This window comes from Cyrtonyx montezumae, unplaced genomic scaffold (assembly GCF_038088225.1).
Source record: "Cyrtonyx montezumae isolate F1298 unplaced genomic scaffold, pur_monq_1.0 scaffold_3, whole genome shotgun sequence".
Taxonomy (NCBI): Eukaryota; Metazoa; Chordata; class Aves; order Galliformes; family Odontophoridae; genus Cyrtonyx; species Cyrtonyx montezumae.
In genome coordinates, this window is record NW_027072034.1 from 33,998,725 (window position 1) to 34,025,252 (window position 26,528).

General features: G+C 43.9%; 1 protein-coding gene across 1 annotated transcript in view; it reads left to right on the forward strand.

The window, feature by feature from the left end:
- The window catches only part of AFF3 (ALF transcription elongation factor 3), a 317,423-nt gene that overhangs the window by 229,252 nt on the left and 61,643 nt on the right, over window positions 1-26,528 (forward strand). Inside the window, 3 exon segments of the mRNA XM_065741179.1 lie at window positions 1,391-1,442; window positions 16,540-16,580; window positions 23,668-23,704. Of these exon segments, the coding sequence (XP_065597251.1) occupies window positions 1,391-1,442; window positions 16,540-16,580; window positions 23,668-23,704 (130 nt within the window).

The following is a 26,528-nucleotide window of genomic DNA, read 5'->3' on the forward strand; positions in this document are numbered from 1 at the left end:
GGACATAATTCCTGATAAAACACAAGAGTCTTGCTGCAAGCTTGTCAGCTTAATGGGTGTCTTGAGGTGCCTGCATCGCAGAAAGATTTTTTTGAATTTTCTGTGTTGGTTTTACAGAGGAAAAATCTCAACATGATTAAATGGGGAGAAAAGAAGGCATGAGTCTGTATTAGGTGAGAGAGCAATAGTTCCTGGTCTGCCCCTATTCTTGTTCTGGTACACCTACGTCCCCCTGAAGGTGCTGCACAGAAACAGGGACACAGCTGTGACAGCAGCGGCTGTGCACACAACTGCACACAGTGCCAATAGCAGCTGGTCTCAGGGGGGAGGGAGAGGCTTGGAGCTCTTTTCAGATCTGGCACACCATGCAGCCCATTTAAGAGCCCCGCTTTTCAGGCACACTCTTGGAAGATCCAGGCACAAGAGCGAGGAGGTGGTTTGAAATTACTACATATGTCTTCTTGATATATTTACACTCCAGGGACCACCCACGTCACAGAATGTGTTTAAATTGTTCCCCAAGCTTTCTTCTGGAGTCAAGGCTAAATTACAGATTCCCTTTTCGCAGAACACAAGAAAAATTAGCAACTTTCTGAATGATTATTGTTATTACAGGGGCGTTTTTTAAAAATAGGTCCCATTCTTGAAAACCTTTCGAGCACTGGGGGAAAGCTTTGCACCTCCTCAGTTCCTTTAGCTGCTGCTTACTTAACCTTAGCTAGTAAAAAATGCATGGAGGTAAAGACAAGTTCCACAATTTTTTGAGTCAGTTGAAGTAAACTGAGGAAAGGTTATGGGAAAGGAGGATGAAATCCCCATTAGAAAAGATGTGTTATTTTCTATATTAATATGACCGTGAACTCCTTGTGCATACTCCTGTGCACTGAGATAATATATTTCAGTTTTAATCGTTTCAGTCAATGTCAATCTTACATCAACCAGGCAATAAAGTAAAAATGGCCTTTGGGAAACATCAGTGAATCTTATTTTGTGCTGCAGTACTGCCAGTGTAAATATCTACTTGTGTTTTGTGAGCTCAAAGCCAAGCGGAGCAAAATTTTCCTTTCAGAGAGACTTCTGACCTGTCAGCATCAAAAATATTATTCTTAGCATACAAAAATTGTTTGTCAGTGATTGTAATAACAATAATCTTTGCAAAATCCATTATTACTCTAGTAAACATTTTCCCTTAGGCACCAATTGTAGGAAATGAATTAAGAAGTTGATAGGAATTGGCTAAGAGAAAATTATAAAGACAGTGTCACTTCTACAGAGCTACTGGCATAAAATATATTTTCTATTTCAATTTTTTCTTTTTTTTTAGTAGCTCAGAGATCTGAAACATTTTGGTAAATCATAATTGTAATTGATTCTACTGCTTACTTTCCAGAATGCTAGAAGATGACCTCAAGTTAAGCAGCGATGAAGAAGAGAACGATCAGGTAAGAAACAGAGGAAAACCATGTGACTTGCAGCATGTTTCTTGTCAAGACAGAGATACTGCAAATATTTTGCTAATGCTTTTTCAAAATATACATCAAGGTTATCAAAATACATGAAAGTACTGTAAATGGAGTAACAGATGTTCTTGCTCTGTGCCAGACTGCATGTGCTAACTGTTGTGTTTGTGGGGAATGTTCTGCAGGGGTCTTGATTTATTACCTTGATGCAACCCAGAAGGTTTTTGTATCAGTCTCCTCCTGATTGGATTTTGTTTTGTTTTAAAGACCAGCCAGGGAGGGAAGAAATGGGAATTTGGATTGAGGGTTGAAGCCAAAGTCTTTGAGCACAAGCTGGGCCATAGCTGCCAGCCCCTGGGCGGCCTACCTGCCTAGAACCCTGGCTGGTCCTCCGTGGAACAGGCACTATGGCCCTTTCCTGGGCTTTAAAGACCCCAAACTGCATGTCTGGGAGCACATACTTCTCCAAATGTTTTCTGTGGATCAGGAGAGCTGGTTTGTTTGGTTTTTTTTTCAGTTTGCAGGTCTGTGCTCACCAGACTAGAGCTGGTTGCACTTCACAAGTGACTCGAGTCTGAGACATAATACAGCCTACAAATGTTAATTTTTTTAAATTGATGATAACTTGAGCTATCTAGACTTCTGAAATTTAGGACCTTAGGCAAATAACTCTAGCTATGTAGGCCTGAAGCTCTTCCAGGTTTAACTCTTATTATTAGAAGTTTATATTTTACAATATATTCCAAGCAACAAGTAAATCAAAGCCTTTTCATATTTATATTAAACCATTATTTCATCTATTTTGAGCAAAGCTTTATTATATTGAGAAGATTCAGCACATGGATTCAATTATTTACATATTTATACAATTTCCTTTTGTTCATTGCATTTCAACCCAAAACACTTCACATTTAATTATTCTTTCTGCTTGTCTAGATAGTTTAAATTGCAGCACACAGACAGCGTAGGGAGACATCCAGTGAGGGACAAGAAGGGTTGCCTGAAGAATAAGAATGGCACACGGTTAAACCACGGGGCTGGCAGGGGGATGAGGTGTTGGGAAAGGGAGAGGCAGAGATGGGAGGCACAGATCATGTCTGGTGTAGGGCACAAGGTTGGATCCTCCCTAATGCTGAGCATCCTACAGCTGGGAGAGCCTGTGCTCAGGTTGCTCTCACTGTGTGTGCCACACCAGGTCTTCACTCATCAATCAGAGCTTCATGGTGCATCTGCTTCAGCCCAAGATTTTCTCCTCTATACATCTGTACTGTATCTATACTGCCAGCACCCAGAGCCAAGGCAGCATGGCAAGGAGCAGAGCCAAGGTCCTGTTGTTAAGTGGCAGTCAGTCATTACATGACCAGCCTTTAGCAACTACCTTGGCTTGGTCCTCTCTTTCTAAAATAGAACACTTGCATTTCTTTTCTAACTTGGCTGTATAGATAAAAAGCTTCTGAGGGCACAGGTTGCCTCTGGCTATGTGAAATGCTTTGCAGAGCCTCACTTGAGACTTGCAGGTTTGCTTAATGAACAGTCCTAAATGACTGTGTCTGTTGGATAAATAAAAGACGAAGTTTTCATCTACTGAGCAGGAAATGGGCCCAAAAAAAGAATAACACAGACACGCTCTTCCAAATAAATTCACAGGTTATGACATGGATCCAGATCTAAATGTCAGAGGAAGAACTCATTTTCTTTCACTTTTTAATTCTGAAACTCTTTAATCTCAGATCTCTTCCTGAGCTCAGGAGAAGGGAAGAAGGAAATAAAAGATGAAGGGATAGGAACCACACACGAGTGATTCACAGATACTCCTTACTGAATTCATTGATCTTTCAGCAATCATACTCATTTAGGTAGTCCAATTTCTTAAACAGCTGAAGATGAACTATGCGAGAGCTGGGAAGCTTTTCTTTTTGTTAATTCCTAGATGAGGGAGTTTGGGGTAAAAAACAATTGAAAACTTAGGAGGTGATTTTGTGAGTGCATTTGAAATTGCCAGACAGCAAATGGAAAGCTTCTGCTGCAGCGCAGAGAGGGACAGGTGCTACCACAGTCCTATAGCTAGTATTTGGAGGGCTGTGCCCGACCCAGAGAATGTGAGCAATGGGCAAGAGAGGCCAAGTGCAAGACAGACACGTGATTAAGAGCCTCAGGATCCCAAATGTTCCCTCTGTGCCAGCAATTAAGGTATCAAGATTCATAGACCCAGGAGAGGTGAAGGAGGCTGAGTTTGAGCCGACTGTGTGTATGCCCACAGTAATGACATTATCCACACATATTAGTCTCTTAATTTTAATTACATAAATGTATTTTTCCTCTTTAATGAGCATAGTTTATCCATTTAAACTGATCATTTTAATTTTACAGGCAGTGATCATAGGATCTAATATCCAGAGGGAAAATTTCCTGTTGGCATATTTTACATCACACAGATGTGAAGAAAATACACTTTTTAATCCCCAATCAATATCTGAAGAGCAAGCAATTAACAGATACCAAGGTGGTTAACATAAATCTGCAAGTTAAAGAGCCAATTCATTTTGATTTATAACACAGTGTAATAATTTCATCATCATCTCTCCCAGAAAGCATCCGAATCTTTGTAGCATGAAGATGTCAAAATTGTACTTAAGATTGTTCAGAATGCTGAATTGTAGTGGTTATTGCCTTCTGGTTCCTTGAAGTGTGGCACAGCACACGAAGCAGTTCCCATTATAATACCCTGCTCTTCTCTGTAGAGGTCACTGGATAACTTAAATCAGTCTTGAGTGAAATATTAAAAGGAGATTGTCAGTTGTAACATGAACAATTCTCTTCCCTCTACTCGTCCTTTTACAATATGAAAATTTTGTAATAGCAAGTAGCTCCTTTAAGGGGAAAAAGATCCCTGGATTCGTTTGTGCAATTCTTGTCAATCAATAGACAAATAAATTAACTGACTGGTACACATACATGGAATAATAATCTAACATATTTTTGCAGCCTGAGTCTGCTTCCTTGCATGCATTTTTTTTCTGCGCGGGATCAGGTTGGTTGCCGCTGAAGTTTTGTGGCTGTGAAAATTTATTACCCACAGAGTCAATCTGCGTTCTGGCTGCCAAGTCTGAATAAATAGAGTCATTGTGCTTGTCTGGAATATGTAACCAAAGTTCATCCAGTCAGCTTGACTTTCACATCCCATGAGATTCATAAAAGCCAACACCCTGGTATGTGCTCTTGATTCCTGCCAAAATTTTGTAAAATTGTATAAACAGAGGTTGAAGAAGCAATCAGAACACCCTCCCAGGGACGCAGCTCCAAACTCAATCCCCTGCTGTATCTTGAAAGAAAAAAATGAAGCCTTAGTCCATTTTTCTTCCTCTTTTTAAACATCTCACGGCCACAGCAAGTAAAGGTGGGGGCTGAGGATACCCATGGCACATGGCGTGCAGGGAGGCAGTGAGCTATGGTGCTCTTGGGCTCACTGGTTTTCGCCCTGCCTGCTTGCCTGAAAAAAAGTGAAGCCAACGCCTGCCAGGGAGTTGCTGCCCTCCCATTGAAGGGACAGGGACAGGCATCCCTGCAGGATCTCAGGCAGCCTGAGACCACCCAGTCCTTCTGCAGGGTGGCCAAAACCAACTTAGCCTCCATGGGAGACCTCAAGGGAAGGGTAGCCTCAAGGAAGGTCATGAGAAACAACTTCATAGCAGAGAAATAAAGACTCAGGAGCATGATCTGACCCAGAGATGCCGGGGGCTCCAAAGGCTGCCCCTACCCATCACAGCCTGGGGACAGCCAGAGCAGACTGCCAGTCCAGGGCTACATCCATGCTCCTTGGCCATGGCCAAGATGGAGAGCTCAGTGCTGATTCAGGTTGTTCCCACAGATCCAGTGGGAACATCTGTGACCTTGCTCCCCACTCACCACATGTCTGCTTCAGGTCACAATGCAAAAAAATGCTTGTGCTCTGTCAGGCAAATCCACTCTGTTGATGCAACTTTTCCCTCTCCTATGTGGATATGGACCAACAATCATCAAAAACTTACAAATTACTCTGAAATGAACATTTATGTATTTGCCTTTATCCAGAAAGGATAATTTTAGCAGAGTTTAGATAAGCACTTCTTCTTCATATGGAATCTAATATTCCAGCTAATTTGAATTAACCTGCAATGGGTTTGGAAAGAAATTGCAGAAGGGGCACAGTGGCTAGAAGCTTTCTTTCCATCAGACCACCTCTGCTACAACGGCGCTTTCTGAGCTGTCTGATGTTGAAGATCAGCCAAGTGAAGAGCAGAGCCAGGTACATCCAGAAGGAGAAGCCAGACCAGACAAATTATAGCATGTCCCTGTTCATCACGAAGACTATTTTTAGGCAGCGCTAATTGTGTACACATATGCTGTGTCCGACTATTTTAATCACATTAAGTCGCTTTAGTGTGCTCCCTTATTCACCTCTTCATCAGTGCAATATTCAATGCTTGATCAGAAGTGAAAATGAGCAGAAGATTTGAGATGAGAACACAGTCCTGAGGAATGAAAGAAAAATTGAAAAGCGAAAAAAAAAATCCAAAAACCTAAAAGCCTTGAACCTGCATCACTGATGCAGATAAGCTTAACTTTCAAAAAATTCCCTGATAAATCTGAAGAAAAATCTTTCTGATGAGAAGTTTTTCACTCCACTGAGTCAGGGGAGCTTACTTCAGGAATTCTGTCCAATGTGAGTCTAACTGCAACCAAAACTGCACAAAATAGAGATAAGCAAAAAAGAGAAAAAAATAAGTTCAGAGTTAAAGAATAGCTGGACTCTCAGGTGCTTTTGTACTTTATACAAATGGCCTGCTCTGCCCTCTGTCACTGCCATGTGAGTGCATTTTCAGACCAGAGGAACTGCCTTTGAAACAGCCTTGCTTAACTCGGCTAAGTCCATTATTTCCTGTGTATTAGAGAAGCAATCCTTTTGATGTCCAACATAGCTAAAATCCAGAGCTAGGTTTAAGCCAGCTGAGCCAAGCCTTTCTGTGGTTTGCCAGCTCTGATTTTATAATCTCTGTGACATCTAAATTTGCACTTCTACCACGCATGACGAAAAGACCAAGACTGCCTCACTGAAACTGTCAGATGGAACAAAATAAGAGCTCAGTCTTGTCCTGCCAAACTTGGCTCACATCACTGCCTATCTTACAAAATCAGAGTCACTGTCCGTCATGCACTGGCAGGCAGGATCTAGCTCTAAATTTGAATGCTGCCACCATGGATGACAGTGAAAAAGGTTGGGGATCAGCATGACTCTTGGACATGCTCAAAATCCAGGCAGATTCAAACACAGCACTCTGATCTCTGTGTGAATCTCTAGAAGTATATCGGAAAATAAAATACAGGCTCTTCTTTGTCTCTTCGTGTTGATGCTGTGACTAAACTAAGTTATAGCTTGACTACAACTTCTACATCTGCCCCTTCCTTCTGGTATCACCTTTTCCAAGCTGTTTTGTTGTTGTTGTTGTTGTTGTTTTTCAACTACCTCCTGTAATTTCTTTAACCATCTTCTTGCTGTCTTTGCTTAATTTTTTACCCTGGTGAACTGAAATTCCTCCATGAGTGTCTGTTGTGATGGCCATGGGAAAATCTTCTGATGCAATTATTTAGAAGTGCCTGATACTTTGGGGCATAAGGAGGGATTATCCCCTACATCTCCAGGGTTGCATTCCCTCGTCCTTGCACAAATGTTTGAAAAACCTCACTAAATTAGTTTCACCATCTAGCAGCTCCTGGTGCCACAGGGAGAGCCCTCGCTGCAGTCACCCACCACCTCTGGGCCTGCATCCCTCACAGGGGTGGCCATAAACCTCTGTTTGCCTTCAAGAAAATTCATTGAAACATGCCTGGAGGAGGACAATTAAATAACCCACAGCCACAGATAATTTAGAGCACAAATTAAGGTTGTTTGCAATACCACAGCTATTACAGGCTGTAATAGGAGAACATACTCCTGACACACTCAGGAGCTCAAAGGATACGTGCTTGCTTACCCCACCACATAGTTTCTCTGTTGCTGTATTTGTCTGTCCCTGTCAGCCTGTGAGCTTTTAGAACCAGCCCAACTTTGGGGAACCATTGGCACCAGCTCTGCACGAGGGAAGCTGAAAGCAGAGCAATGAGGACATGCCACAGCCACAGCAACACCAGCTTGGCTCCCTCTGGGCACAGAGCCCTGGCTGGGGAGGTGCTGGCAGGTGTGGTGGCTTCACCCTGATGGATGGCTGAACTCCACACACCACACTTACTGCCCCTCCTTAATGGAACAGGATGAGTTGAGGTAGGGACAGAATGATCACCAGCTAGTTACTGTCACAGACAAAACAGACTCAGCACAGGGAAATGGAGGCTGCAATCAGTCCATAATGCTTTCTCTTTGTCACTCCTCCATTATTACTCTGCTCCACATGGGTCCCCACAGGTAGCAGCTCCCCCAGCCCTCCTGCCCCACCTCTGCTCTTTTCCATGGGCTGCAGCTCTGGCCTGGACTGCTCCTGTGGGGGGTCCATGGGCTGTGCATCTCAAAGCCTCAGCCACTGGTGCTCCACGGGCTTCTCATGTAAGTGCAGAATCACAGAATTTCAGTGGTTGGAAGGGACTTCAAATGATCATCGAGTCCAAGCCCCCTGCCAAAGCAGGTTCCCTACAATAGGTCACACAGGTAGGCAACCAAATGGGTCTTGAATATCTCTGTAGAAGGAGACTCCACAATATCTCTATTCCAGTGCTCCATCATCCTTACCATATAGAAGTTCTTCTGAATTTTAGTACAGAACTATGTTCCAGTTTTAGGCCATTACTCCTTGTCCTATTGCTACACACCACCTAGAAGACCCTGATCTCATCCATTTGTCTCCCAGCTTCCTTTAGATATTTATAAACATTTATCAGATCCCTCTCAGTCTTCTTTTCCCCAGGCAGAACAGACCCAGGTTACTCATCCTTTCCTCATATGGAGGATCTGATCACATACCATCTTTGTGGCCCTCCACCAAACATCTTCTAGGAGATCCCCATCTTTTTTTGAACTGAGGAGCCCAGAACTGGACATAGTCATCTAAATGTGGCCTCACCAGAGCAGAGCAAAGGTGGAAGATCACCTCTCTTGACCTGCCGGCCACACTCTTTTTAATGTTCCTGAGGATACCATTGGCCCTCTTGACTACAAAGGCACATTTCTGGCTCACAGCCAACATGTTGTCTACCAAGAGCCACAGGTCCCTCTCCACATATTTCCTCTCCAGCAGGTCATCCCCCAACCTGTACTGATGCATGCAATTATTCCTCCCAAGGTACGAGACTGTACACTTACTCTTGTTAAACCTCATCATGTTCCTCCCTACTCAACTTTCCAGTCTGCGCAGGTCTTGTTGATAGACAGCACAGCCTTCAGGTGTGTCAGCAAATTGTCCCAGCTTTATATCATCAGCAAACATGCTGAAGGTGGACTCTATCCCTTCATCTAGGTCAATGATGAAGATGCTGAACAAGTCTGGATCCAGATCCTACCCCTGGGGAACACTGCAAGTTACAGGCCTCCAGCCAGACCCTGCACTGCTGATGACCATGCTCTGAGCTTTGCCAGTCAGCCATTTCTCAAACCACCTCACCATCCACTCATCAGTTATCCTGTTTCCTTTTTTACTTCTAGCGCAATCCAAGCACTACCAGTTGGGTAGTAAGAAATGCTTCATAGACAATTGACAAAGCATGTCACTAAGTAGATTTACCAGTATATAGGGAACTAAGGCTTGCTCATTTTCACGTACATGGAATTTCGGAAAAATCCTGGTTTAATCCTGAGCTCTCAGACTTCCCACCAAATCTCGCAAAGCCTTTGGCATGACACTGATGTTTTGACTGAGATATCCTGAGTGTAAGCAGCACTTCAACTACATTGCCTTTTCCTGGATAAGAAAATTACTTCTTTGGAAAAAAAGACATTTTCCAAGATGGCCAGTGCTTTGCCTGCAATGACTGAGACCTTCCTCCAGCACTGGTGACAATTAACTATTTCTTTGATGTAAACATCAAGGACTTACCAGGCACCAATGTAAAGTACCAAGGACCTTCTGCTTGTCTCCACTAAAAAAGATTAACTCATCTGAAAAAAGGTAAACTCATCTGCCTTGCAAAGTTGTGTGCTGGTCAGGGTCAGAATTCAGGAGAAACCTGAACAGATGCAGAGCAGAAGACTCAACATTCACAGTTATATAAAATTCTGAATGATTAATACCCATGCTGCTTATACAGTAATTCGGAGAGCCAAATCACTTAACAAGTATTAACTACCTAATGCAATGCCCTTGAGAGGTATTTAGGTACAGTTAAGTAAGAATTATTATCTCTGTAGGACTGATGGGGAGACAGAGACGGAGATGTGGCTTGTTTGAAGCCACATGGAAGTCAGCTGCAAAGCCAGGATTAGCGCTTAGGTCTTTCAATCCCAGGTGCCATGTTCAAGTTGCTAGATTGTGCTGCCCCTGAAGATTAATAAGGATTAATAGGCAAAGCAGAGGAGAAAGAACAATGTACGCCAAAAAATATAATAATAAAACCCCAGGGTGAAAAATGAATACTGGGGTGTTGAAAGGCCTGGCGAAATCATGAAATCCAGAAAGGGTTTTATGGGTTCTTAAAAGATGTGGCTCTGATGATAACCAACTCCAAAAAGGGAAAGAGGGGAGACCCTTGTAAGTCTTACAGCCTGTAAATCCTAAATAAATATCAACCAGACAGCGAAACTCACATTCACACATGTACATTGCAAATTTACAGAGAAACACTCAAGCTGCAGTTTACAAGTGATTTTAAATCCTTCCAAAATCCACACTGAAAAGTGATCCTCAAACAAAACCTCTAGGAACAGCACAGAGCCCAGAGTATTACACTGAGATAAGGCACATTAAAAATCACTTAGTATCAGTGGCTTGAACTGGACTCCTTGTATAGCTCTGTGGCCAGAAGGACTCAGGGCATTAAGCAGGACATGTCTGTGTGTGAAGGGGTTTCGCTCTGTGTTGAGACCTGATGGGAATGCCATTGTGACACAGTGCAGCTCTTCACTCCTCATAGAAAATGCTGAAAGCTGGCAAGGGAGAGAGAACATGTTTGGAAAACGTGCCTTGGAGTGAAAGCTGTCTGCACAAAGAATTCACAGAATCACAGCATGATTTGAGTTGGAAGGGAACTCGCAGCCCACCCCACCCCATCTGCTGCAGGGCTGCCCCCCACCAGCTCAGGCTGCCCAGGGCCTCATCCAACCTGGCCTTGAGCATCTCCAGGGACGGGGCACCACAGCTTCTCTGGGCAGCCTCTGGGCCTTACTGCCCTCTGAGTGAAGAATTTTTTCCTAACATCTAACCTAAATCTCCCCTCTTCCAGTTTATAATTGTTACCCATTGTCCTATCACTACAATCCCTGCTAAAGAGTCATAGAATCATAGAATCATAGAATCAACAAGGCTGGAAAAGACATCCAAGATCATGCAGTCCAAGCATCCACCTACCACCAATATTTCCCCACTAAACCATGTCCCTCTGTGCAACATCCAGATGTCTCTTGAACACCTCCAGGGACATCCCTCCCATATTTCCTGTAGGCCTCTTTTAAGAGCTAGAAGATTGTTATAAGGTCTCCACAGAGCCTTTCCTTCTCCAGCTGAACAATTCCAGCTCTCTCAGCTTCTCTTCATAGGAGAGGTATGGCAGCCCTCTGATCATCTTCATGGCCTTCCTCCGGGCCTGTGTCCATGTCCCATGTCTTAATTGAGCTTGTCTAAAGCATGATCACAGTCCATAAACACCAATCCAGTGACAGTGTTGAGGCTAGAAGACAGCCCCATTTCTCACACAAAGGTGTAACATCCAGTGCTGTAAGGTGCACATAAACAAAGCTAGGCTAAACTCATATCTTAACACGAGTGAAAATTTGATTTTAGGGATTTGATTTAGTAGTTGGGTAGGGATAGTGATAGGAGGATGGTTGGACTAGATGATCTTGTAGGTCCTTTCCAACCTTATGAACCTATGAACCTATAAGAATGCTATGAGTGGCTGGACCAAGGTGGATATGCAATATAAGAGGATAATCCAGAATTTTGCCATAGGTCCCAGATCTGAAGAAGAAAAAAGGGTCAGGAGAGTCCGGTGTCCCAAATTACAGCAAGAAGTCAGGTTGTCCCATTCAGAACACTTCTCTGTGGCTTCACTAGCATAGGAAGGAATGAAATGCATGTAAACTAAAGCCAACCAGAATCAGTGTGGAAGACTAATGAAGAGTGAAACAGGAAAGAAGACATATAAAAGTCTGATTGCCAAAGAGCAGCGTACAGCAAAGACATCTTGCATCAACCCTGGCTTGTAAAAGTTCATCTACAGTTCTGTAGGTGCATGGTGGCATCCAGCAACTTGGATAGCTGCTAATAAGGGAGGTGCTTACAGAGCACAAATGGCTTGCTGCACCATTCCAGGGCAAAGCCTGCCGCCTGAGGAAGACAACCAGAATACTCTGGAAGCAACCCAGTTTTCTCATGCACAGGCAGAAAGAATTGTTACACCATGACCAAAGAAACAGTGCAGATTCTCACCTTATGTACACGTGCACTGCCTCAGTGAAGTCTGTGCTGTACCTGGTATAACTCCACACAATTGCCATAACTGAGCTCTCTTGCAATAACAGCAATTAGAAGGAAAAATGGAAAACAAAACATCTGTATCACCAATGGTCAGTTTATTGGCTTTTATTTGCAAAAGCATGCCCTGAGTGATGTAAAAGAAGATGCATCCATTGTCTGCCTGCAGTGTCTCCAGGACACTCTTCCAAGCCCCATAAAATATTCTTCCGTAGTTCTCATCAGCTTCTTTTCCAAAAATGCCTTTAAGCCCAGCAGTTTATGAAGCAATCCTTTTCTGACTATATGAAAAAGAAAAATTCAAACAAAAAAAAATCTAGGAACCACTCAACACTCCTGGATCTCCAGCTCAAGATCTATATTCAGTCCATCCTCTTCACTGCACAGTCCCAATTACAGTGCATTACCTCACTGCTCAGTCCCAATTACTATGAAAATATTTAATTTCCTCTTTGATTTCCCCTCAACAACAGATTGCAACTTGTGACGCTTCAGGTAATTTTGGAGGCTCATTTAACACACACTGAAACATGAAGATCTGCTGTTTATGCTCCCAAGCTCTGGCTCACTGCAATAAAGGACGGAGAATGGAGATACAGTCTCTGGAGACTGAGAACCTGAACGTGATTACAACTGGCTGAAAACTTGTTTTGTCTTGGTAGTCTTGGGGTACAGCTAGGATCTTTCATGAATGATTAATGAACTATAGGCAGATCAATGAAACTCTGCCCTAAATGTATCTAGAACCAATTCAGGTGAGGGACGAAGAAGTCTAACCAGCCAGTATCCTGTAATTTACAACTCTTGATGTAGTGAAATGGAGTAATCCATCACACTTACTGTGGCTAGTTTCTCAAGCCTAAGTACCTGAGTCACCTAAGGGATTATTTTTTTTTCTGCCCTGCTTCCTACTCAGCATTAAAGTTATTATGTGATGGACTGGCCTTTATTGTTCGTTCTGGGGAAACCCTCCCTTCATGAGTAACCCCATTAGTTCCAGGAATGGAAACGTTAGGGTTACACTGAGTAGTGTTGAACAAATCAGAGTACGGCACAATCACTTATCAAGAGAATACTGAGCTTCCCACAGAATGCCTTTTAGTGATCATTCTTGGAGACCTTTTAATTCCATCAGCAGAAAAATTATTTCTTATCCCTAATTTATACAAGCAGCACAATCACTTACTTCCAGGAATAATCAGGAATGTATAACATACTCTCATCTTCTTTCGTAGTGGATGGTGAGTTGGTCTCAGTAATGTTGTTAGTAATGTAAAATAAAATGCAAATTAAGTAGCTCAATCAAAAGCAAGGTGTTCAAAAACAGTGGTGAGGGAAGTTTATGATACTAAGTACCACCCTTTTGCTTACATTACTACATAGATAATGCCAGCATATTAGAAACAACATAAATCAAAGAAAGCTGTTTCTTTAGCAAGAGTTTCTCAAGCTATGGGTCATGACCCTCCGTGGGAATTCATGAATAAACTTGAATGGGGTCACAATAAACTGTTAGCAAGAACCAGGGGCAGATCTTTCCCCACAAGTAGAGCAGCCAAGCCCTGTAGCAAGGGAACGAGAGAACAGACTGTAATTAGTGGCTGCAAGTATTTATACTTGCAAGGGAACTGCTAACTACCTTTAATTACAACAGCTCACTTTCTCCAGGAGATGGGAGCAATATAGGCCAGAATTAAAATTGCCAGATAGTTGCCAACTACCCTTCATTGCTGGCATTACGTCTGTCTCTCCAGGGAGGAAGAGTAAGTTTGCAACTGGATCGTATTCCCCGATCATTCAGAAATGGGGCCATTACCAACTCAAGGGGTCATGCAAACATGCAGTCAAACATGGTTGCATTTCCAAACCACGTAAGAAAGAAATCAGTAGCCTCATTTATAGAATGTGCCACCACCAGGCAAGAAGTAAGGTGCTCCCTGCAACCTGCATCACATCCTGGTGAAGAGGGACACCTGTTAAAGGACTTAACATGAGAGGCTAATTGAAAAAGTAGAAACATCTCACTGAAAAGTACTTGTTCATTTCTTTCTGCTGCCCTGCCTGTCATCTGAATGCACTTGCTTGCCCAGAAAGGATTGCCTTTTCAATGCTGTCAGCAGCTGGATGTACCAAAATGGAAACTAGAGACTGGCACTTGAGGCTGCAGCCCAGCACCACATGGCCTGGCTCAGTTTAACATTCCCTGTGGATCATGACAGGAGTCTTCTCCTCTCCTTAGGGTTTCTTCCACCTGGACTGTGAGACAAAGCACCCAGGTCTTCTCCCTCTTTCAAAACTGGGAGTTTTGGGGAAATACAAGAGTGGCATGCATCCCACATCCCCACGGGAGCTTTTAGGATCATCAAAGCCCACGTGTGCCTCCATGGGGTCTCTGTAGGGTCCCTGAGGACTCTGGCTACAGAACACCCATCTCCTTCAGTGCCTTCTGGCTCCTTTGCCCACCACGTAACTTGCTCCAGTTGAGCTCTGCATCTCCCCAGGAAAGAGTAGGAAAGATGAAAATAGACTCACCATCCAGGTTACAAATGAGCTGACAAAAAGGAAAAATAAATTAAATAAATAAATAGAGGAAAAGTGCTACTTTTCATCTGGGTCAGTTTTCTAACCTGCTCCTTCACACCACACGTGGTGTTTTAAGCCAAAAGTGGGAAATAATTAAAAGTGTCTTAAACAGCACTGCCACACAGTGGCTGCCTGCAAGGGAAGGGTGGGATAGGAAGAGTGATGGTGACTTGAGTGTTGCCTGCATTACTGGGCTCTGAGGAAGGGATCTGATAGCGAGAGGAGGCTCCTCAGCTTTGCAAAGGCTTAGCACAGGGCAGAGGTCAGCATGAAGTCAGAAGGTATTCTCAAACATAAGGTTTGGGTATTTTCCGTGTCTTTGCACCAGGCAGTGGGGTGAGACTGTCAGAGTGAGCCCCTACCAGAGGTGAGAACAAACACAGTACCAGCATGCTGAAATGGAGGGCAGTTGAAAAGGGTTGTATGCAAGTATGTTGAGCTACTAGAGATAATAATATGACTGGGTTCCCATTACGACTTTCCTAACACTGAAGGCAGCAGGTGTGTGCCATGGTTACCTTCCCACTGAGCTGGTGGGACCTATCCAGCCCTTCCCATGGGCTCTCTGCTTCATGTTGAAATTAAAAGAGAACACACCTGTGAGCCATTCTGCTGGCAGGGGATGCGGCATAGTCTTTATCCCCTGACAGCCACCAGCTCAGGCTGCCCAGGGCCTCATCCAACCTGGCCTTGACTGCCTCCAGGGATGGGGCACCACAGCTTCTCTGGGCACCCTCTGCCAGCACCTCACCACCCTCTGAGTGTAGAATTTCCTCCTAACATCTAACCTGCCTACTTTCATGCTTTCCAGTTCTGACCAGTACGCCAGTTTGCGTGTTCAGAGCTGAGGATGCAGCCTCCCCCACCCTAACAAACCAGAGGGATTTGTTGCAAAACATCCTTGCTGGTGGCTGCAAAGTGAAAATGTACGTTCAGTGCCTTCCCTCATCCATGCCATGTGGCTTTTGTCCCTTCTGTGCCAGGCGAGGCACAGCTCAGATGGGGACAAGAGGGGAGGGCAGCCACAAGCAGAACTAGGGCTTTAAAGTAGATTTTCAGAACATTATGGATTTCGTCTTTGCTTAGCAGCTAATTACTGTGCCGAAGCCATGAATCACCGGGCTTGAAGTGATTCAAGGAGGGGAAAGAATAATAATAATAAAGTGGCAAACCAGCTCGGGGATAGGCTTGGGAGTCCTATTAAACTTGAGAGGCTATGATTCTATTCCCAGGACTGCTGGCTAACAGGAGAACAAGCACCATGCTTCCCCACCCCATCCAAAGAGTTGTGCTAGGCAAAAGCCGAGGAGCAAACCAGCAACAGGTCGATCCTGTGCTGCATAGGCAAGGGTTGCCAGCAGACTGACATGGCAGCGCTCTGGAAGAGTCTGCGGCAGCCCTGGCAGGCTTCGCTAAATCTGTAATTATAGCTACGGGCTTCGTCGCACAAGGAACCAAATATGTGATGTTTGTTTCTGTGGAAGAATGGGAGGAGACTGATGGTAAAGGAGAGGGAGCGGGAAGAGGGGAGAGGGGAAGGAGGAGAGCTGAGCCCTGCGGAGTTCTCTGTCAGAGACCTGCAGAAAACGTCTAAATAGAGCAGTTCAGACCTCAAATACTGCACCGTGCTCTGACAGACTCCTGGTTTATGGCGTGCTTAACAAAGTGTTCTTACATTGACCAGGCTGGAATGTCCATTTTGCCGTAGAGCCTCTGCTACTTTGCTAGTACTTTAGAATTTGGACACGTGACAAAAATGTGTGTAACGCATTTTTTAAAGTGTTGATTGTGCTCGTAATTTTAAAGTCAGAATATAAAATAAACATCTCTGCCCTTTCTTCCAGCAGGCAGCACAGAGATCTGCTCTCCGCGTTCTGTCTGACAGGTACATTTTGTCATTTTTATGAACTATAAATTGCTTTATGAAACGTTGAGCCCTATTTATTGTGGCATATAACTCATAATCGGATTTTGTCCCCAAAGTATCTGCGAACTGGGATGTTAAACATTTTGCATGCTTGGATTTGTCATGCATGTGTAGAGTTTATTACTGCAAAAATCGCAGTCTTGTTGTATTTCATACAGAGTATGCAGAATCCCTTGTTGTGATACCAAACGAGAGATAAGGAACTTACTGTGGAAGGCATGAATGATGCAGTAAATTCTCAGCTTTAGAGTTTGCTGAGATATATCTAAGCTCATTTTTCAGCAATAAGTACTTCATTTATTCTGAGATGTTCTCTTTTGACTTTTTCCAAATTCTTTCCCTGGGAATTGCTCTTCTTGTGATGAGATTCTCCATACATTTCATGCACAAAAAACAATGCCTTTTTTTTTTTTTCACCCCTTAAGTTTTGAGGGATGGGTATTTTAGAGGAATCTAATTCCATTTCTTCACTTCTGGAGCTGCAGCAGTGCTTCAGGCAGATAAGCAAGGGACCAAATCCTCAGCCAGCGTTCAGGTTTTACTCAGCTCTTTTTCAAGTGAATTTCCATCAGCTTCAGTGGGAAAGTGGCCAGAGCGAGGAATTCAGGATTTGGGCCACAGTAAATGTTATAGTTGGGCCATAAGTCTGCACAGGTATTTACCTTAAATGACTTTTATGAAAGAGGATTGATTGAAATATAAGGTAGCTTTCTAAGACGGTCCTGATTTCTTTTCCAGTTTTGGGAACGGGGGAAGGGAGAGAGACCGTACGTTTTAGTGCCTGTGAAAAAGAACCAGCAGATTTACATTTATCCACAAATGAGGCACTGTGTCACGCAGGCTGACACAGAGTAAATTTCCCCCTGCCTCGCTGGCAGCCCCCTCCGCCCGCTTGGCCCCCTGCCCCCGCCTCCCTGGGAATAAGCAGTAATTGACTCTCGAAGCCAGCCCAGGCCGGGATTTCTCCAGAGCAAAGCCTGTCACTTAGGCTGAATTATATCTTGTGCACGGATGAATAACATTTCTCTCTGCTCTGAGGCTAAGACTGCCAAAATTATCGACACCCCACCACCACCCGCACAGTTTACAAACACTGTTCTGTTTAGGGGTTTTTGTGCACCCCTTAAGGAAAAAAATGCCGGAGCGAAACGTATGGGATGTGGGTGAAATTGCTGGGTTGGTTGTAGGGCACATGAATATTGGCTGTAGTGGGGACAACTTCAAAGGGAAAGAGGAGTCAGGGCAGTATCACAGAGGATGGAGCAGTGGAAGCTGGGCCACAAGGCAAAGAGCTTTTGACATGGTGGGAACCTCACTGTGATAGTGGGGGGCTTCTGAGCACCATTCCCCCGTGCTGAATGAGTAACATTGAGTAACATTCCTACTAGAGCTGCCCCTGAGTGCAGTTAGCAGTTAGATCTGCAGTGTGGTCCCTAGGAAGAGCTGTGGTGGTGGAGTACAGATGGCCCCAGCCTCTCTGGGGTGTGAGCAGTGAGCCAGAAGTAGCCCTTCAGCTTTGGCTAAAGTGAGGATGGCTGCAACATGGCTGCTCAGCATTCACATCCCAGCAGCAGTAAGGAGCACCAGCACATCCCAGCACAAGGGGAGGCGGTGGGTTAAGCCAATATTTCAGCAATTTCAGCCATCATTCTTTTCAAAAAACTATTCTCTGTTGCTCTTATTTCAGTTTTTTCTTACAAGTTCTGTTAAAAAGTTAATGGCTAGCTAAACTGAAAGAGGAAAAAAAATAGTTTTCAAACCTGTGGCCATTGATTTCTTCAGTGTGTTGCACTCAGTCTTGTTTTCAGCCTGCCACAGTAACCCCCAGCAGATTTATGTGCAAACACAAAGATTAGTGACCCAGAAGCCTGACTGAAACAGCTTTTCTGCTTCCAGAAGACAGGTTGCTCTGCACATGCACTGACTGTTTTGTCAGGAAAGATGCACTGGCCCCATTAGCTTTCCATTCTCTTGTGAAAAACCCTCAGTGTTTATACAGCACAGTTTGGTTTTAGTTTTATTACGCTCTTTGGTAAAGTGTTCTAACTACAAAGACTGTTCTGTCTATGGGACAGAGAAGAATAAAAATTTAATTCGTATACCTTAATGATACAATGCCAGTATATCTTCAGCTGACTCTCATATCCATAGCCCATATAGCTTTTAAATTAAGAAAAATGTCTGTACCTGAAGTATTTGGTGTGATCTGTTATTATTTAACAGTGAGTGGTGAGGTTAAGCCGGGTCTTAAACCTGCTTAATCCCACTGAGCTAAATAGATTTTATTATTGACTCCCATGGTCCTGGAACTCTGACCTTGGGACTGAAGTTAAAAGCTAATTTTGTGCAGTCTGTTCCACTAACCCAGAAGCACTTGCTTGCTGGACACATTTGCAATGGGGAATGCCCAGCTGTAAATTACAGATGTTTGCAATCATACGCAAGCACAACACTCATTATTATTCTTTTGTTCTTTTTCGGCTGAAAAGCCCACCATGAGGGAGACTGCTCTTAATCCACACATTAAATTTACTTGCAGCTCATATTCATGCTCAAGATAAGATTTTCCATGAAGTAAAGATTTACAGTGGTCCTAGGGCACTCCTATTCCCCTAACTGCTTTTATTTCTCTGTGCTGTAGTGTGGGCCAAGTGGGTCTGCCTGGAGGTTTTGAATGCTTAGAGGAAAGCCTCATGCCACCGCTGAATTTCCTCTCTCGCTGTAATAGGGAAAAGCTGGCTCGTTCCCTGCAGTGCTTGGGTGGTACTTATGAGACGTGCTTAATTCACAGTTCCAGCCTATTATCCTCTTTGTTTCCTTACCGTGGAGGGTCAGACAGACCCCACTAGCTCTGCTAGACAGCAGGAGCTGGGCTGGCAAAGAGAAGACTGAGCTGTGTGGCTGTGCTAGCCAGCTCCCCTTTCTGCTGATAAGGCCTGCAAGGAGCCCGGCTCACTGGCTTACACTCAGCACCTGGTTAATATATATGTTTCACCCACGCCTGAACTGCTAATACAGGCTGCTAATAAATCTTTTTGACTTACCACCTTGGGCTGCTGATAGACAAGGCATCTCAACACTAACATCAGTTTTGCAGGGTTAACAAACTCCACTCAGGGAGTCTGGGGAGCTCAACAGCCTGTCTGATCTTTGGTCTGCCTTCCTGTTTGGTGCAAGGGATAATACTTCACATTTTCAGGTAGCCATGACCTCCCCATCCGTATTTGGTCGCAGTTAGGATGCAGGACATACAGTATGTGCTAGTTTACTATTATGGATTACTATTATGACGAGCTGAACTCAGGGTCCTCATAGAGTCATCTGGGTAGGAAAAGGCCTCAAGATCATAGAATCATAAAATTATAAATGTTAGAAAAGACCCCTAAGATCATCTTGTCCAACCATCAATCTACCACCAGTATTGCCCGTTAAACTATGTCCCTAAGTACTACGTCTACCCTTTTTCTTAAATACCTCCAGGGACAATGACTACACTCCATCCCTGGGCAGCCTGTTTCAATGCATTTCCACTCTTTCTGAGAAGCAATTTCTCCTAATATCCAACCTGAACCTCCCCTAACAATAAGTAAAACCACTGATCTGACCTACTAATCCCAGGATGGGTGTGGGGACATAAGCAGCAGGTCATGAGAAGCAATGGAGCCACACATCTGCAGGTAGAGAGATAGTTCGGGAGCAGAAGTGCTGCTGAACTGCTTTTCAGGAGTTGTGGTCAATAGTTTTATGTCCAGGTGAAGGCTGGTAATGAGCAATGTCCCACGGGGGTTTGTCTTGGGACTGGTACCCTTTAACATCTTTATCAATGATATAGATGATGGGATCAAGTGCACCCTCAGCAAGCTTGCTGATGATACCAAGCTGAGTGGTGCAGTTGATATGGCAGAATTCCTTCTGCCATCCAGATGGACCTTAATAAACTCAAAAGGAGGGGCCATGCAAACCTAATGAGGTTCAACAAAGCAAAGTGCAAGGTTTTGCACTTGAATCAGGGTTATATCAGATATGTATACAGAGTGGGAGAAGAACTCATTTGAGAATAGCCCTGCTGAGAAGGACTTAGGGGTCCTGGTAGATGAGGAAGTTAACATGAGCCAGCAGTGTGCGGTTGCAGCCTGGAAAGCCAATTGTACCATGGGCTGCATCTGAAGAGGGGTAGCCAGCAAAGCAAGGGAAGTGACTGTCGCTTTCTACTTTGCCCTCATGAGGCCCCATCTTGAGAACTGCATCCAAACCTTGGGCCCTCAACACAGGAACAATGTCAGGCTTTTGTAGGGGATCCAGAGGAAGGCCACAAATATGATCCAAGGGCTGAAGCACCTCTCTTGTGAAGACAGGTAGAAGAAGCTAGTCATGTTCAGCCTGGAGAAGTCTGCTGGCAGACCTCGTTATGGCCCTCCATTATTAATAGGAGGGAAATAAACTACACAGGTAGATAGTAAAAGAATATGGGAGAATGCTTTATACTAAAAGATGGAAGATTTAGGTTAGATGTCTAGGGGAAGTTTTTCTCTGAGAGGATGGTGAGGTGCTGGAGGAGGTTGCCTGGAGAGGTATGGTTGCCCCATCCCTGGAGGTGTTCAAGGCCAGGTGGGATGGGGCCCTGAGCAGTCTGATCTAGTACTTAATCTAGCGGCTGGCAACCCTGCCTGTGCAAGGGATTGGAACTTGATGATACTTGAGGTCCCTTCCAACTGGAGCCACTCGATGATTCTCTGACTCTGTGATAGCATCACGTTTCACACCAAGTGAGCCCTCCACACCTCTACACAAGAGGCAATGTGGTCAGCTTATCAGCAAGTGACTCACATTGTTGGATGGCCTGCAAGCCTTGACATGACAATGCTGTCCAATCAGTGACAGCCATGAGGAAGCTCTGGCTCAGGACAGCTGCTCTGGGTCCCAGCAGAAAATGAAGGAACTGAGAATGAGGGCTCCACAGGATGCAAAGCCTGGCTGGTGGGGAGTGTGTACACTCAGTGCTCTTTGCCATAGGAACAAACAGCTCCAGCAGAGCTAGTACACTGCAAATAACTCCAGGATTATCTTTGCAAGGAAAAAAGAGAGTGTCTGTGACAGAATATGGTTTTACCATTAATCCCTTTTGTGAAAGCTCATCGGATTGAAAATGCTGGTGTCCCACAGGTGTAGCCCTCCCATACAGTGCAGCATAGCGAAGGGTGATGGCCACTGCAGATTTTGGCGGAAGTGATCTGGAGTTTCTCAGCCCTCCTAGGTACAGAGCTTGAAGGAGTAACTGTAGTGCTATGTATTGCATATAAGATGTTCTTTCCACTACTGGAGGCTGCTGTAAATTGATGAAAATGGGCTTTCAAAGAAGAGGCTGTAGAAGGCTTGGAATGAAAAAGAATAGATACCTGAATAGAAATGGATTCTATTCCCCTTCATTTAACTTGGAAACAAGATCCGTAGCACTCATCTGTTTGCTATTGGATGCTTTCTCATGCCTTCACTATTGCTGGTGTTTCTTTGGATTTGTTCTACAATGGCTCTGGATATACAATTCGGATGCACTGCAAAGCTGTGTGAGAAGGTACAGCAGAGCTGTCCCAGGGAATTTTAGCAACACATAGCCCTAGATAACTTCATTAAATACTCTGATTCTTTTGGTGTTTTGAGAAAGAAAAGAAAAGTTGAGATGTGTTTTTTCTTTGAGGAAGTGATAGCAGTTTACTGTCATGACAGTCAAAATTTCCCAGCTCCCCATGGGCAGACCCATGCACTTATCTTCCCAAAGATATTTGAGAAACATCAGCATTCTAGAAAATATCTGTCTGCTAGAAGAAATGTCGGATTATTCGTTTCTTTGGCTTGCTAGGTTTTGTAAAAATCCATGTGTGGATAATGACAGAATTAACATGAAGTGAAAAAGAGATGAGGTGCAGGTCTGTGTCCTTTTGCGTATTGGTAAGGGGAAAACAGGTTCTACTGCTGGCTGGCAGCATGAAGAATATGCAAAGTGCTATTGGGAAGAAGAGTGTATATGTGTGCAGCATATGAAGTGCCTCGGCATATGATTAACCTCACTGGGTATGTAGTAAATAGTAGATAACTGTGATCAAAAAAGTATTCATGTGATTTATCAAGCTGAGCAACTGCGCATTTTGCAGTGAAGCGGGAGGTCAATCCTGAAATCTAGGGCAAGTAGAGCAATAGGAAATTGCAGGGACTAAGAAGTTAATCATACCATTGGACTGCTTCCATCTGGTTTTGAAAGACAGAGTCAGTGCAGTGCTAGCAAGGACTCTTCACGGCAACAGATCAGGAATTAATTTTTTTCAGCAAATCTTCAGCTATCATTTGCGGTAACACAGGCTTATAAAAATGTAATTTAATTTCTTGGGAGTAAATCACATAGGGCCAGAAGTGTGTGAGTGTGTTTTCTTTTTTTTTCTTTTTTTTTTTTTTTATGTATGTAGCTGAGGGAAAAAAAAAAAAAAAGAGTATAGGAGAAATAGCAGAAATCCAAGAGGAAACAAAGAAACGGGGAAGGCATAAGTGGTCGTCTGGTTAAATCATGCAGGTAATTGTCTTTGAAAAATCAGTTTGCAGTTGGGAACCTTCTACATTTTTATGACCCTTGGAGGCATAATCTTCTGTAACCTATCTGTCCATCTTAATCAGCATGGGTCAAAGGAGCACTGTATTAAAGTATTGTTGAACCGATGCACTGAACACCATTCCCATATATCATGGATACATAGCTATGGGCAGTGAATTTGCTAATGTATTCTGTGTTTTCTTTGTTATTGATATTACTTAGTGATATTTCAATGAGACTTGAACATTATGCTCCCTTTGGGCAATGACAGTGCCCGTGGGCGAGAAACATGTTGTAAAACAAGGGGGATTTTAACCTTGATAGTAACACCAGTAGCTCAAACTTGCTTTAGTGGAAGGCTTAAGGAGGGCAGTTAGTTGAGAACATTATGCCTTTCTTTCTTCGACAGTAGGATAAGAAAATAGAGAGACCCATACTATGAATGATGTATTGCACTATTTTTAGTGCTGTGCTGCAAAAGTGAAATCTTATAAATACTTTTGTATCTATTTCCTGGCAGTCTGAAGAAAAAGAGCTCAGGTTTACACAGCACTAATAGCAGGAAACCAGGGATCATGCTGTTCCCACAAATCACCACATTTCCATTACCACCTTATTTTAAGAAATGCTGAAAATTCATAGCGAGCAGCAGCACCTCAGCCTGGCCCAGTTACACGGTGTTAGCTTGAGTCTTTTACCTTTTTGTGTCTGTGGACCACATTCTATCCAGAACTCAGAAATTCTTCAGAGTGAGTGCAGCAATGAGAACATTGAGTTTCCTGCCAGTGAGCCAACTATTCCTGCAGCAGACAGGAGATGGCCCCTTCAAGCCCTAATTGCTCAGCAATCAGCCTAGCCCAATGGGGCTCTCTGGCATCAGTCCCACTAGCTCTGTAGATGACCTGCTCACTCTGGTTGTTTTTTCCTATCTCTTGTGAAGGCAGTTTAGAAATCACAGCTGAAGATTTGGGATTGCCTTTATGCTGTCTTGATGGCTGGAGATCAGGCCCAGTCAGCAGGCCAGTCCTGCTAGACCTACCCAATCTCCTTCCATGATCAAGTGACCCATCTGGTTGATGAAGGAAAGGTTGATGTAGTCTACCTAGATTTAGCAAAGCCTTCAACACCATCTCCTACAGTATTGTCCTGGAGAAACTGGCAGCCCATGGCTTTGACAGGTTCACTCTTTGCTGGGTAAAGAAATAGCTGGATGTCCAGGCCCAGAGAGTGCTGGTGAATGGAGTTAAATCCAGCTGGTCATCAGTCATGAATGGTGTTCCTCAGGGGTTGGTACTGGGGCCTGTCCTCTTCAGTATCTTCATTGATGACCTGGACAAGGGGATAGAGTGCACTCTCGGTAAGTTTGCAAATGGCACTAAGATGGGAGTGAGTGTTGATCTGCATGGGGGTAGAAAGACCCTACAGAGCAGTCTGGACAGACTGGATCACAGGGCTGAGACCAATGGGATGAGATGAACAAGACCAAGTGCTGGGTCCTGCACTTTGGCCTCAACAACCCCAGGCAGCATTACAGGCTTGAGGCAGAGTGGCTGGAAGAATCTGTGGAAGAAATGGACCTGAGAGTGTTGGTCAACACTCCGTTGAACATGAGCCAGCAATGTGCCCAGGTGGACAAAAAAGCCAATAGCATCCTGGCTTTTATCAGAAATAGCGCAGACACTAGGAGCAGGAAGGTGAGCATACCTCTGTATTCAGCAATGGTGAGGTTGCATCCCAAGTACTGCATTCAATTTTGGGCCCCTCACTTCAAGAAAGACCCTGGAGCATGCCAGAAAAGGGCAACCAAGCTGGTAAGGGGTCTGGAGCACAAGTCTTACAGGGAGCAGCTCCCTTATCAGAATCAGTACATACTGGGTGATCTCACAGACGCCCCAGACTTTTGTCAAAAAGCCAACATCTATGTCTCGAGGACCACCGGATTCCCCTTGCAACGCCAGACACCCATAGCTCTAAATCCCAAGATCATGGATGTCCCAGTAGCTGCAAAAGTCTCTTCCCATCCAAGGAATTCATTCCTTCCTCTAAAAACAATATCATTCTTTCCATGCACAGCCACGTTCAAAGCACAATGCCCAGCAGTGCTTCCAAAGAAGGTACTTGATCCCACATTCCTGACATAGCCAAATTCAAATTGTTAGGAGCTTTTGGTTGGTAAGGAATGTCACAAGAAGCTGTAGGGCTCGAGCTGGTTATAGAAGAATACATCTTCTAAGCATATGAAAAGTCTTTCATGCAGTCATCAGGAGGTAGAGGAGGTATGTTTATATGCTTTTCAGCCAACATTGACAAATTGGCTTTGCATGCAGACTTTTAGGTTTACCCAAGTAGTGTGAGGCAGCGGGGAGCATTTTTTTTCATGGTAGATGAGAAAAGTAAATAGGAAAATGACAAGCTCCTGGTTTAGTTTGATTGAGAGATTTTTCTGCATGAAATGAAAGTTTAAATCACATAATTGTTTTTAACGTTCTGAATCCCACAGTAATTCTCTTTGTGGCTCATCAATGGCTCAGTTAGGAATACACTAGCCATGACTCTTACATTACACCAAACTCCACACTAAAACTCTGCTTTAGGCTTCAGTGACCAGATTTTCACTGGTACAAATCAAAATAGCTCCACTGATTTCAGGATCATTATCTCAGTTTTCACGTGCTGAGGACCTGACATCAGCAGTTTGGAAACATTTACAGCTTTTAAAAAGCACAGTGCTGCCTATGGGCACTTCCAAAAGTGCCTGAGTGGGTTCTTTAACAGAGCTCACTGGAGCTGGCTTTGGGATCTGGTTACAGTTGCAGTTCAGCTCATTCTGACTGTCCATCAGGCAGCCAAACCAGCCGGGCTGCAAGGAAGGCATGTGGGTTCCTCAGCCACTGGAGCTCTTTTGATGGAAACCAAGACCCATAAAGCTGAAATGGCTCCAAATTTGGAAGGTTTCTCTCTCAGTCAGCATTTCTAGGAGGTCTGCTTGGTGACATTTTCTTCGCAAACGATCAGAGCACTTTCTGCTTTATTTTTCATTACTACTGCTTTCTTTCAGGAAAAATGCTTTCCTTTTCATGGGAAAATTCAGAATTGGAGGGCTTGGTTCCGTACTAGAATAGCATGAAGTTTCAAAATCTTCCTCAAAATGGAAGACCTTCCTTCTCTCAAGGACACTATTTATAGTAGGCTGCCCTTTTTGCAGTCAGAGAAGGGCCAGATAGTGTGATGACTTTGTGCTCTCGTGTGTTTTTAACTTAGATGAAAAATAATGTCTGGCTTGAAACCAGGTGTAAAGAGTCCATGTTCAGATATTACACTTTTAT